Source organism: Neophocaena asiaeorientalis, unplaced genomic scaffold, assembly GCF_003031525.2.
Source record: "Neophocaena asiaeorientalis asiaeorientalis breed wild unplaced genomic scaffold, Neophocaena_asiaeorientalis_V1.1 scaffold70, whole genome shotgun sequence".
Lineage (NCBI taxonomy): Eukaryota > Metazoa > Chordata > Mammalia > Artiodactyla > Phocoenidae > Neophocaena > Neophocaena asiaeorientalis.
Genome location: NW_020175410.1, coordinates 8,100,011 through 8,113,676, shown reverse-complemented (window position 1 = coordinate 8,113,676; position 13,666 = coordinate 8,100,011). Strand labels below are relative to the sequence as shown.

Below are 13,666 nucleotides of genomic sequence, written 5' to 3'. Positions count from 1 at the left end.
TAACTAACTGCCTTAATGAATAGAAGGCAGAAGTGACGCTGTATGACTTCTAAGGCAAAAGGCAACGCAGCTTCCAGCTGGCTCTTTATCTGGGGATGCTACCATGCTGTGAGGAAGGCCCAAACCGCCCACTTGTCTGATGCTTGATGCTGGTTGCTGGCTGGGTTCTAAGGGCAAGCATCCTGAGAAAAAGAGCTAGTCCAAAGCTGCATTGTCCTTTGCCTTGGAAGTCATAAGGGTCATTTCTGTCCCCTGTCTGAATTCCTGACCCACATAATCTGTGAGCATGATAAATGGATGTTTTATTCTACTAAGTTTTGGAGTAATTTACTCAGCCATAGTAACTGGAACAGCATCCAAATATCCAATCAAGTAAACATGACTATTAGGGAAGAACAAGATATCCTTGTATCCCAGACACAGTCATAAGACATATTGAAAGTTATTGTTCTGATCTCTCTTGAATACAAGATATTTTTATTCACTTCCCAGACTTCAGCTTAAATGTACCCTAAATGTCTATGTCCAAGCCACAACTTTATCCCTAAAGTGGCCTTTATTCAAATACTTTCCTAACTCTAATTTTTTTAACTATTTCTGTATTTAGGATAATTAATATTTTATCACACCTAAATAGCTTCCCAGTGTGCCAGCCTATTTTCAAAAGTAATTTTTTGAGTCTCGATACTACCCTTTTCTACCCTTGAGCAATAATGTAGACACACACACACACACACACACACACACACACACCACTTATTTTTAAAACAAGCCTTTCCACATGTCACCAGGCATCAAGAAAGGTACAATACCTCTACCTCTGCCATAGAGGAAACCATAAAAAATACTGTGTTTATTCCAAGAAGCACAATTCTGAAATAATACAGGTCAAACTGTGAGGAATTATCTGTAAAGTTTCTAAAATGATAAATCATAAGTATTCTTCAATGTCTCTAATCCACAGAATCTTAAAAAAATAGATGTTGAAATTGTTTTGCCTAAATAACAGAGCTAAAGTATTTTTCAGATCATTAAAGAGTAAAATAATTAAAATCCCCTTAGTAATTTCTAAGAAATAGTTACGCAACATCTAAGAAAGCACGTATACATAAAACTATTTTTAAACACTAATCATGGTTTCTGTTTAATTTCTGTTTTCCGTATTTTAGAGCTCAAATGCAGAAAATGGAGATAATAATACTCTTTAGTTCTTGGGATATTATTTCTTTTCTGTTTTAGATTTTGAGCACATTAACAATTAAAGGGGGAAAAGTACAAGGTTTCCTTATTATCCCAATGAGTAAATACTAAGTATATCAACAGTGCACTCTTCTCTGCCCCACGCCGACCTTGACGTCACCAGAAACTTCCTACCTCCAAAATCACCAATCAAATACCATCCTCTTTGATCACAGCTTCCTATCTTCAAGACTCACTTTCTCAGGAACACCCCAGTATAATAGCTAATAGCCAGGGCTTCATTCTCATTGATGCTTCAGATCCACTGACCTCTGCCCTCACTTTCCTCTTTGTCTAGCTTGGATTGTATGGGCATCATCTCAAACACTCTTTGGCTACTCTGGCACTTCTTGTTTCTACTCATGTCATAACTTCCTAGAAAACTCCAACCATGGGAGGAACCAACTATGAATGGAACCAATCTCCTATCTTCTCCATGTCTGTGCCTGCAGCAACATGTGTGCTGCTGAAGAAAAATCAACCACTGGGGCAGAGAGGTGTTATCTTGTAACTGCATGAGTAACAATACAAGTATCTCACGTGGTGCCTGTGTGTGAATTAGAACAAGACATCCCTTCCTCAAGACACTTGGCTTCTCTGTCAGAAAGCTGTGGTGGTATCTTGATTTTGCAAGAACAAGGTAATTTACTGGCATCTGCCAGAAACTTGCCATAACAAATATATAAATCTATGATGTTTATGATGTGAACAGTTCCCCTCTGAGGTATGGCAACCTTGTGCAATGCCTGCACAGCTGTACACAGTGGCCCTGATGACTACCCTCATTCAGGCACTCACGCCAGTAAATGTTTCCTTAGTCAAATATATCATGCGTTTGCCTGTCTTCTTAAACCCAACTCTTATTTTTTCCCTTTATTCTCAGGGGATATCTATTCCTGATACTTCAAGAAAACTGGAGCCACCATATGGGAACTCCCTAATTTTCCTATTATCATATCCACAATCTTTCCATCATTTACACCCACCCTTACCCTCTTTCATCTTCCTACCAAGACCAGTCCCTTTGTGTGGGCTCTGTATTCCAATCCTGTCGATTCTTTCATGGAATATGTCATGATTTTAAATTCCATATTCGTCTATATGAAATAGTTACTGCATGCCTATCTCCCTATTAGATCCACCCCCAGGGCAGGGATCATGTCTGTGTGGCGCAGCACTGGATTCCTAGGGCTGTGTACAGAGTAGGGGCTCAAAAGATTTGCCAAATGGGCGAATGCTAACACCTAAAGTCACCTGCTAATTGAAGTATTGCTCTGCCTCTTTCATTACAATGGATTGAATGACAGTATTAATGTAAGCTTGTGAAGAGTAAGGCAAGCCAGCTTGTCCAATTTATGTAAAATAGTACCATGTCATGAGATGGCCAGATAGCCAGGAAATGCCTTGGGGGAATGTTACATGTTGATATCTACACGTTTATACCTATTACTTACATAAATCTATGATTTGTTTTTCTTGAAACTGCTGTCTCTTATTAAGCTGTGTGCCCTCAAGGTTGCCTAACATCAGTGTGGGAGGAAACTGACAAATGTTTGGAGAATGAGTTACACCAAGTGGACGATGAAAACTTCTAAAGCAGAGCACAAAGAAACCGGGGGATTATTTTGCAACAATGAGGAAGGTGCTGTAAGGTGCTGACTTGGAGGAGAGCTGCTGGATTAAAGTATCCTGCAGAAGTACAGCGCAAACCTAGCCCATCACTTTCAACCGAGGTTTAGTGGTGGAAAGACAGGCAGGAAAAATCTTAGAAGCAGACACACTGCTGGTTTTGAGCATGCATGTGTTGCGTGTGTGCTCTTACACACAGACACACGACACACAGAGACACACACAAACACACACACCATCTCTCCAAAACATGGCAGTATCTCTAGCTTTCCTGTATGAGGGTAGTCATTATAATGCTTGTTTTTTCTTGTTATCTTCCCTAAACGTAAGCAGAGCCTTAGTATCCAGCAGTAACTTCAAGCTTATTTCCTGCTGTCTTCTGGCCAGAAAGCTTGGCTGGTATGACTGGTCTCGAAACCAGCTCTCTACTAAGTCAAGCTCGGGCTGAAAGGGACACTAGATTTGGAGTCAGCAGGAAGGTAGGTCTATGCCCAGTTGTGTCAGGCTCTCCGATGTGACCACGTGTGAACCAAACTCTGGAAATCTCTGCTTCCCTCCTTACAATGCCTCTCTCACAGCACACAGGCTGTGACTTAAAAAGTGGAAGATGAAGAAAATGAAATGATCAGAGTGTGAGTAGTTATTATTAGAGATCCTTCCTGCATCTGGCTTATGCAATTTTAACTATGATAGAAATACATTTAGTTTAGAATAAAGTGGCAAGTTCTTCCAAATTAGGTGGAACTTCATGTCCCCACGAAGTTCTGGGACGATAGGAATCTAGGGAAATGCCGTACATGGACTCTACTACTCATCTGAACACTACGCCATCACACATATTCTCTCTCTCTGGTGAGTGTATGTCTTATCTCCCCGACTAACCTGTAGAACTGTTCCAACAGGGTCACTCAATAATTGGTCAGTGAAATCACTGAAGGAAGATCAAAGAATGAAAAGTAAGCCTAGAGTTTCTGCTGACATATAGTCAGTTGATTTATCTTTGAAGTGAGTGCTTTCTTTGTAAGTGTAACTTTTTGCTCCAGAATCAAAGCAAAATGGTAAAAAAAAAAAAAAAACACAAATATTGTCACAGAGAAGGGAAACATCTAGGCACCTATGCTGGAATGAATCTTAAAACATCTCCTTTTAAAAACCTGATTCCTTCCTTGAATCAACATTCCCATTAATTTTGCAGCTTCTGTTCTTCATAGAATGGTCAGTCTGTCCCTCTGGGAGACTTCTTCTAGGAGATTGGTGGGAAGGGTACCAGAATTCTGACCAGTGTTTCAAGGAAAAACTCTGCCTTTAGAGAGGGAAGGCCATATGACGTGAAAAGGACAAGGTAGGGCTTGCTGGTCTGATTCACAGGAAGACGATGAGTAACAGCAATGTTGTCAAGTGCTTTTGAGAAAAAGAATTATTCCCTAAATGACAAGGGAGTCTCAACTAATGCACAAACAGGTATATAAAAATGCTTGACAGAATACATGAAAAAGGAACATGATTTCTAATTGAAGCAGAGGTTGGAAAAAAACAGTAAAGGGTACCAACTGGAGTCACAAATCTAACGCAAGTTCCTCATAGGGTGTACTGGGCCCGATCTAGAGGAAACATGCACATCTCATTATTAAGTGGAAACGATGCAGCCAGATAAGGTTAATGGAGTACTTACCTCTTTGGCTTAAATGTTAAAGGCTTTCCAGATCTCTTCACTAGAAAAACTGCAACTCATGTGGACAGATACACACTTAGATCTAAAGGGGACACAGCAAGATCATCCATTGGCTCCCACATCTAAAACATCCAAACACGTCTACCTCTTACTGCTTTAAAATCTACAGAAAGGGGGGATGCTTCTCAGCTCCCTTAGGACTCTCCCTACTCGAATAATTTCTTCAGGATCTTTATCACCAAGTAGTGCTGCAACCTGGTCTGATAATACAGCCTGAAGAGCTTCAGTTTTACTCTGAGGGAGTGTGGGCCAGCACTGGGTAGACAAAGTGGGCACAGTCATGGAGAACACAGAGGGTTGGGAGATTAACAGATAACCACCGTAGATCCTTAAGCAGAGACTCAGCATGACAAGACCGCTGTTCAGAGAAGCTATAATTTTGGTTCAGTGTGTGTGGGTGAGTGTGTGAGTGTGTGTGTGTGTGTGTGTGTGTGTGTGTGTGTGTGTGTGAGAGAGAGAGAGAGACAGACAGACAGACAGACAGACAGACACATCTGTTAGGAGATCTTTCATTAAAGCCCCAGGTGATGCAAGTCCAAGATTGGGTGGCCACAATGAGAAGCAAGAGGAAGGGACCAATGCAAGGAGACTTTTGACGGGATTCTAAGCAGGATATGATGGCTGACAGGACAAAGGGGATGACGCTTGGGAATGAGTCAGGTTTTTTTTTTTTTTTTTTTAGCGGTATGCGGGCCTCTCACTGTTGTGGCCTCTCCCGTTGCGGAGCACAGGCTCCGGACGCTCAGGCTCAGCAGCCATGGCTCACGGGCCCAGCCGCTCTGCGGCATGTGGGATCCCCCCAGACCGGGGCACGAACCCATGCCCCCCGCACCGGAAGGCAGACTCTCAACCACTGCGCCACCAGGGAAGCCCTGAGTCAGGTTTTGAGTTTGGGGCCTAGAAGACTCTGGTAGGGCCGGTCAACAAATGTGGTAAGTTGTAAAAAAAACCAAACAAACAAAAAACAAAAGTCCTGTCTGGGGAGGAGACTGGAAATCAAGTGCCGGCAATGTCATGTTGAGTAGTTGGGACACTGTAGTGTGGCCTGTGAGGAGACCTGAGTGTTTCCCCGAAGTTCTCATACATCTTAAATGAGAACTCAGGCTTCAACAGAGAGAGATCTTGCAGTCCACACTGAGATTGTGGAACTGAAGTCATGAGAGCTGGTCAGGTTGCTTAAGGAATGTGAGCAGCGTGAACAGAGGACCTGATGAAGATTTTGAGGAATTGCCCTGTTAGTCAGTTCGAGACAGAAAAGGCACCAGTCAGCGGGATGAGGGAAGGAGAAAGGAAATGTACCAGAAGAAGCAGAAGAGTGAATACCTGAGAAGTTAATCATTTCTCGTCTATTTCCGAGACTTTGGGTGTAGTTCCCTGCACTGGTTTGAATCATGTGTGTGTCCACTTTTCTTCCTGACTGTCTGGAAACCTCTTCAGGGTAGGGACCCTGCAACCCTACTCTGTCCCTTCAGTGTCTATCTGATACACCTCCTCGATAGAGAAGCAGCTACAGAGAAAGCCAAGTGTCAGGGGCACAGGTGGAAAGGTAGTAACACTGCTTATTTTGTGTGTGCTTGATTCCCTGGCAACAAGAAAGCGAACAGTGATGAGCTATCACTTCACATCTACAAGTTCTGCTCTGGACTTCCTCTCCCCTGATCCAGTCTCCCCGATCCTCCCTCCTTTACAAACCCTTCTACCCTGTCCTCTACTGTTCTAGTCAAGGCAGAAAGAACTCCTTCCCATCTCCTTACCTCTTAAATGTTTTAAGGGGAGGCACACAAACATCTCATTACAGATTTAGGCTGTATCCTACCCCAAAAGGTAAAGTGGGGTTTTTAATACTGGCCGTTTCACAGAATTGTTGAGAAGCCTAGTAAAGTAATGCATGCAAAATTTCTTGGCCCAGGGCCTGGCCCAGGATGTGTTAACCATCACTCCCCTCACAGCTCATCTTGCATATCTAGCACCGAGCACATAGTCATGGCTCAAAAAACAAACGAATAGTTTAAGCTCAGTTATATAAAGCCGCCATCACTCATCACAAAGGCCTCATGTTTGGGTGACTGTAAACCACCCATACACATTCAAAAACAAGCTCCTCCTAACTACAGATTTCTCTTTTATAAAGAAGATACATGCTTTTATTTGCAGTCTGAAACAGATACTCAGTGTTTTGACAAAAATGTTAGAAAACTGGAATGAAGTAGAAATAAGGTTAGAAATATTTTAATCCAATCTGACCCTCCCACCATACTCTGTAGATAAAAATAAATTAAGAAAGCAGGGCAAGTGAAAAGGATTTGCTAAATATTTGAGATAAAGCACAGTGTCCTGTTTGGAGGGTGACATGGAGGTAAGTCTCCTTAACATCTTTGAGAGCCTTTAGCATATCTGAAGGAAAGAAAAATACATCAGAACAAGTACAAAATACTACATTAGAACCATTACAAAGGAGCATATTAACCTAAAAGTGAATTCCTGGAAGTTCTGGGTTTTAAGCCAGGCTTAGGGAAGGTAGTGGCCATAAATTGACAGGAAGGAAGTCAAGGAAGAGACTTCCTGTTTGGATGATACAACCAGGAAGGGCAGGGAGGTAGGATGCTGCACTTGCCATGTGAAGGTTGATAAATACAAAAGCGGTTTTGAGGAGAATCAGAGAGATGAAACTGATGAGGTATAATGTAAAAGGTTCTGAAAGAACACATGAATACAGGAAACTGGATTTAATACAGTTGTCTACTTAAGGCCATTTTAGATTCTTGGACGTAATGCAAGAGTTTCACGAAGATTTAAGCCACAGTTGGGAAAACTGGTTGAGTTTCAGCTGGAGATGCTGGGCCCCTCTGCTATGTGTCCAGTTAACCAGTATACCTTCATGGTTTGTCATGCTTTTCTACTTTCTCACTGTTAATTGTTATTTTTCAGGAAATCTGCTGATAGCATTGGCTTCTACTTTTGTAACTGCAGATTTCTTCTGAACTAAAGTGCAGTTTCATGTCTGATTTCTTTTTATCACTGTTCCTTTCTATCAATGCAAAAAATCACAAATTTCCTTCACTTTCATGGTCAGTGAGTATAGTGGATGAAAGCCTACATAGCGTATTTTCCAGTTGTGGGAAATTAATCATTTTTGGAAATAGTCAGTGTGCTTTTCTGTTTGCCTGTCCATGTACCTGACCTTCTCCATTGTCAGCCTGGGGCACAGATCTGCCTGGGATCTGTGGGAGGCTGTTCATTTGGACTGTTACCAGAGAAATACAGAGAGAAAGTGGTACTTTCCAGCTCCTGACAGACCAAATGAGGTTTTCAAGTCTGCGGCAAGATAACAAGTTTGAAATTCACTTTGCTAGGCAATAAAGCACTACACAGTTTTTCTCTCCCACTTTAGTAGGTGGACTTGATCATACTTTTCTTGTGGTTGGAAGGGAGAAAGCCTGCCCATCCTCTCTGGCTGGGTGGTCCATCAGGGAAGTGTGCAGTGACACAGGGGGCCCAACTTTGTTCCAGGGAGGGAAAGCACTGAGGGAAAAACTAAAGGTAGAATGTGGTCTGCCCCACCACCTGCTTGGGAATTTACAAGACGGTTACCTCTCAAGCCTGTCTGTAATCTAAATAAGGTCAGCTGCATCAAAGTAAAGCAACGAATGCAGTTGACAATGGAGGGCTGAATTCAGCTCCTTAGTATCTCCCTGGGCTCTCAGGGTGTGGAAAAGGAGAAATCCAGAAGATCTCACATGCCCTGTGGAAGGAAAAGGAAGGTGGTTAAGGGAGCTGCTTAGCGTTCTTTCCGGGGAGTGTTCTTGGCTCCAACTGGGGCCAAACTGGAGCCTAACGTAGTCTGAGTTGCCATTAGGGTGATTCATCAGGGGAAGGTGGCTAAGGCTCCTGGAACGTTGCCAGAGCAGAGGACCGAGACCAGGCGTTAACCCAGCCACGGGCTTCAAGGACACCATCTCCCTTGGCCCCTCCAGGACACAGTCAGCCAATGCCCTCCAGGGCAGGATAAGGGGCGGTGGGGGGGGGGGCGGTGAACTTCTAAAAGAGCATCCCAAAAGGGACTATTTCAACCAGTGCTAACAGGAAGCAGAATTTTAAACGGACTCAACATTTAAACTGAAGCAAGAGAGGCTGGCTATTTAACCTCATTTAACTGACAAGTCCAGAAGTCCCCACCACACATGCTCAGAAAGAAGCTGCTTTAGGTCTAGAAAATAAGATGTATGGATACATGTGACAACCCCTTCCCGCCTGGCCTTGCCACATTCAGTGTGACAATGAGGAAGTTACTTAACCTCCTTAAACTTCAGAATCCTCATCCATGAAGAGGGGATCATAGTATCTACCCTCTAGAGAATTCTGGTGAGCATATCCATATAAAATACTTAGAATAGTAGCTGGCACAAGATAAACATTTAATAATATATTTGCTAATTTTGTCATCATTTCTACTGATACATTCAACTTCAAAGTTTCTGTTGTCCTATTCAAGAGTGTCTGCACGTCTGTCAAGAAATGTCAAAGCACTCTGTTCCTGAAATTCTTCATTTTTGATTTCACAGCCTCTAACGCATCGCCACAAGCACAGGATGTCATTCTGGGACACACGAGAAATTCTGTTTTCACACCATCCGTGACTCTTTCTCAACATCTTGCTACTCACTGCAGGAAGTAACTCAAAGCTAGGACGTCATTGCTCATGAACAATGTTAGCTGTAACAAACCACAGAGTCAAACGACGGCAGTGTTGCAGGACCCGGTGCCGGACACTTCTCTGTCTCAGGCTGATCTAGTCCTAAGAGGACAGACCAGCTACAGGCAATAGTCAAGCCACATGAGCGAGGAAGGATGCAGAGGGGGAGGATTTATTTGTGATGCTGCAGGCTTTTATTTTTTTTTTTTTTAACATGCACATCGGGACACTAACAGTGCCAGATTGCTCCTGGAAAATTCCCTGTATTTAACGTGTGTAAATTAATTCTCGGAACTGTTTGCTACATGCTCACAAAGCAGCATGATCCTGAGTAATCAACTCTAGATATTAACTAACCTGAGGCTCCGTCCCAGCTCTTTCAGTTTTCTGAGTCAACCAGAAGAGCATTAAGGAAAGTTTAGTTGAAACCAGAGAGAGATTTAATTAGCAAGGTTAATATTTTTTTCTTTTTAATTTTTATTTTTTTATTTATGGCTGCGTTGGGTCTTTGTTGCTGTGTGTGGGCTTTCATTGCGGCGGCTTCTCTTGTCACAGACCACAGGCCCTAGGCGCGTGGGCTTCGGTAGTTGTGGCCCACGGGCTCCAGAGCGCAGGCTCAGTAGTTGTGGCACACGGGCCTAGGTGCTCCGCGGCACATGGGATCTTCCCGGACCAGGGCCCGAACCCATGTCCCCTGCATTGGCAGGCGGGCTCTCAACCACTGCGCCACCAGGGAAGCCCAGCAAGGTTAATATTGATTGTAGATGAGCAAAGTAAGTGTATTTGAGTGTCTGTGATATACAAATCTCTAGGCTCTAGGGTTTAAGCAAACATTTATGATGAGTACCAAAAAGCACCATAATGCTTAGGGTAGTAGAATTTGGGGGGTTTCATTTAAGTGACTTTTCCATATAATTCAACTTTATTTTTAAAAACAACTTTAAAAATAAGAAATCTTCATACATTCGACACCTGTCTTCAGGGATATCTTGTCTTGTTAAACAGAGCAAAATCATCTTTTTTGATGGGTCACTCATCATTGGAGCATCAGTTATTCCACAGTGGTGTGCTGGGAAAATAAGTCTCAAGGTGTGATCCATGGACCCCAGGCAAGGAAATCACCTTGGAAGCTCATTAAAAATCAGACTCAGGACTTCCCTGGTGGCTCAGTGGTTAAGAGTCTGCCTGCCAATGTAGAGGACATGGGTTCGATCCCTGGTCCAGGAAGGTCCCACATGCTGCGGAGCAACAAAGCCCATGTGCCACAACTACTGAGCCTGAGCTCTAGAGCCCGCAAGCCACAACTACTGAACCCGTGCGCCACAACTACTGAAGCCTGTGCGCCTAGAGCCTGTGCTCCACAACAAGAGAAGCCACCGCAGTGAGAAGCCCGCGCACCGCAAGGAAGATTATCCCCCGCTCACTGCAACTAGAGAAAGCCCGCGTGCAGCAACGAAAACCCAACGCAGCCAAAAAAAAAAAAAAAATCAGACTCTTGGGTCCCACCTCCAGCTTCCTGAATCAGAATCCTTAGGTGGGACCCAGGATTCTCCATGTCCAATTCACTTCTCAGAGGATTCTTATACACAACACAGGCCAGAGAGGCCGTAACTCAGGGTTAGTTGGGTATGTAGGAAAATGTCCTTTACTGAAAATGTAGCAGGAGGCCACCTATCTTTCTGTGCCTCTTTGTTGTAGCGTCTCTGTTACTCTTCTCTTATGAGTACTAATCTTTCTGTAGTGTACTGGCTTTAAACCTACAAGCTGATACACAGGATCCTTGGCTGGGTGCTGGCCTTTGTGATGCCAACTTTCCATCCTTGAGCCTTATACCATGTGTTCGGGCTTGGGGGCTCTAGAAAGTATACTGCTGTGGGATTCAGGTGCCTGGCCCCAAGGAACCCATGTGGAGACACCAGCCATTTTACTGAAAATTGCACTCACAGGATAAGACGGAACGGGAGAAACGCTAAAAGCCAAACACAGAACATGACTAGATGTTCAGAAGGCAGACAGATTGATGGGCTGGCTTGGTGAGAAGTAAAAAAAATCTGAACAACTCCTTAAGGGTACTGGTAAAAATGAGCCCTTGGGATCAGAGAAAATGAGAACAGAAGATGTGGAACGTGCTGGAAGAGGTAGCTGCTACTTTAATGTGAGGCTGGGTCTATTCCACCACAGAAACATTTTCTCCCACAGCGACTAAGCACTACATAGGGATCCATTTATCGGATTTGGGAGGAACTCAAGGCAGAGGTGGTGGGAAGATCACTGACTGTGGAGTCAGAGGACTTGGGTCAAATACTGACTCACATATGTGGCTATGGGCAAGTCAGTCAGACCCATGGCGCCTCAGTGGCCTTAGCTGTGAAACAGGACAAAGAATTCATGCCCTTACTGAAGAGTTGTGTGGCTCCAATGAAGTAATGAATATGAAACAGCTTTGTAAACTGAAGACACCTTACAAATATTTAATCAGAAATATCCTGCACTGTATACATATTTAAGTTGCTGCTACATCTTATCTGTAAGACAGGATGCTAAGAAAAACCCTAGGCTGGGAAAAAATTCAAATATGTTAATTATCTTAACATAAATAAACCTATCATATTGTCCAATATGGAGCTTAAATATCTGCTGTGCTTTTGTATCATGAAAGAGATAGCTTTAAACAAGAAATGAACAGTACTTTGACTTTTGCAAAACTCATATTTAACATTCTCTTGAAATTGGTTGCTCTCATTTTCTTGATTGAAGAATAAGTGAAAAAGTCAATCAAGTCTTCATTTCATTTTCAAAACCCTCTTTCCTAACATCAATTTCTTAATGTCTACTTTACTTACATGATTTATTAGCTGAAATTGCAAAATGGTGGGGGAAATGGGAACATGCCAGGGAGAGAAGAGTGACAAGTAGGTCGATACAGTATAAAAGAGGTTTGCCCAAACCTAAAATACACTACGGATGGGAAAGAGGGAGGCTAACTTAGGAAACCTAACCATTGTCTGGCTTCACATCACTACTTTTAGTTGTTATCTTTTCATTATAAAGTGGAAGATGTGCAAACATTTTTTTAAGGCAAAGCTAGTTCTTTCAGCAGAGAATTAAAATTAAAAGCAGACGGAGGCCCGGATAATAAGTAGCAATAAATGCTTTTGCTGACATAGCTTCAATTTACAAATCACTGGCTTTTCCTGGCAGCGCTTGGGGAAGGAGGGTGAGGAAGTATCGCCTACACAGCCTGGATGAGGAAGATATGGAAAGCTTTAAAATTAAAGATGTGTTTCAACTTCTTACTCTAAAACACTTGATTTATGGTGACCATGATAAAATTCCAGTGAAACCTGAGTATGCTCTGCAGCCTCTGGAAACCCTGGGAGTGACTATGTCCTTACGCCTTCCCTGTTGTATCTGATTTTGACCTGTATACTTTGTGAGTGGGAGCCCAGTCCATAATGTGTACACAAAAATATGTGCGGTTTAGAATCTGCATGTATTTCCATTTTTTTCTACACTTGAGCAGTAGAATACCCTTGTGAGAATATGAAAAATAAACTAGTAATAAATAAATAATAGGAAGCCAAAGGGATGCAGATTGATTTATGGCAATTGATATTACTTCTTAAGAAATTTTAATGACAAACATAAATACTCTTGGTTTAGTTTCTAAAACCTGGAAGACTACCAGTAAAAAGGAACTGATAAAATTGCTAGATTTAGAGAAGAGAGTTGAGAGACGCTATAGGGAAAATTTTTCTCTGAGCCTGTTAAGTAGCATGAATGAGAATTAGAAGTGGATGACCAACACAGAACAAGTCATTGAAGGCAGCAGAAAACCCCCAAGGTAAGAGATCAAACATCAACCTATAGATGCTGCAACCCAACTCAAAGGTCCCAGCATGGGTGGAAAATGTGAAGACAAGCCCCTCTGAAATAGCGGTCCTCTCCCCCTTTGATTCATCTTTGGGAAAGGATTTTCTCTAAATTCTCACTTGGTGCAAAACACAGAATTCATTCCTTCTAGGACGCAACTGGGGGGGATGGAAAAAGTTATTTTTCTACTTTGTATTCCAGTTCTCTTAGAACAGTGAAGGCTTTTAAAGGAAACTTTCTCATCTTTCTTGATTTTGGTGGTTTTCCCTCGGGCGTTGTTTTTGATCCTTTTATTCCTTGGTCACTTGGCCACCTCACATGACTCTCCCTGCTGACGGCTTTCGAAAATGACTTCACCCTCCAGCCTCCTCCATCTGGCTGCCTGTATGATATCACCTTTGGAACTCAGCTTCCCATCTTTGCCTCTAACGCCTGTCTTCTCTCTTCCCTTTATTATTATTAAAAACAAACCAAAAAAACCCTCCTCATTTTTGTCAAAT

General features: G+C 42.7%; 1 protein-coding gene across 13 annotated transcripts in view; it reads right to left on the bottom strand.

Annotated features, from left to right (window-relative positions):
- Positions 1-13,666, bottom strand: part of ICA1 (islet cell autoantigen 1) — a 144,137-nt gene that overhangs the window by 84,033 nt on the left and 46,438 nt on the right. The window contains exon 7 of one of the 13 annotated variants that reach the window (XM_024767157.1): positions 8,183-8,342. The exons of the other annotated variants lie outside the window; for them this stretch is intronic. Coding sequence (XP_024622925.1) covers positions 8,334-8,342 — 9 coding nt within the window. The 3' untranslated portion in view covers positions 8,183-8,333. Of the gene's footprint in view, positions 1-8,182; positions 8,343-13,666 lie in introns of those variants that run through there. 13 annotated transcript variants of the gene reach the window in all.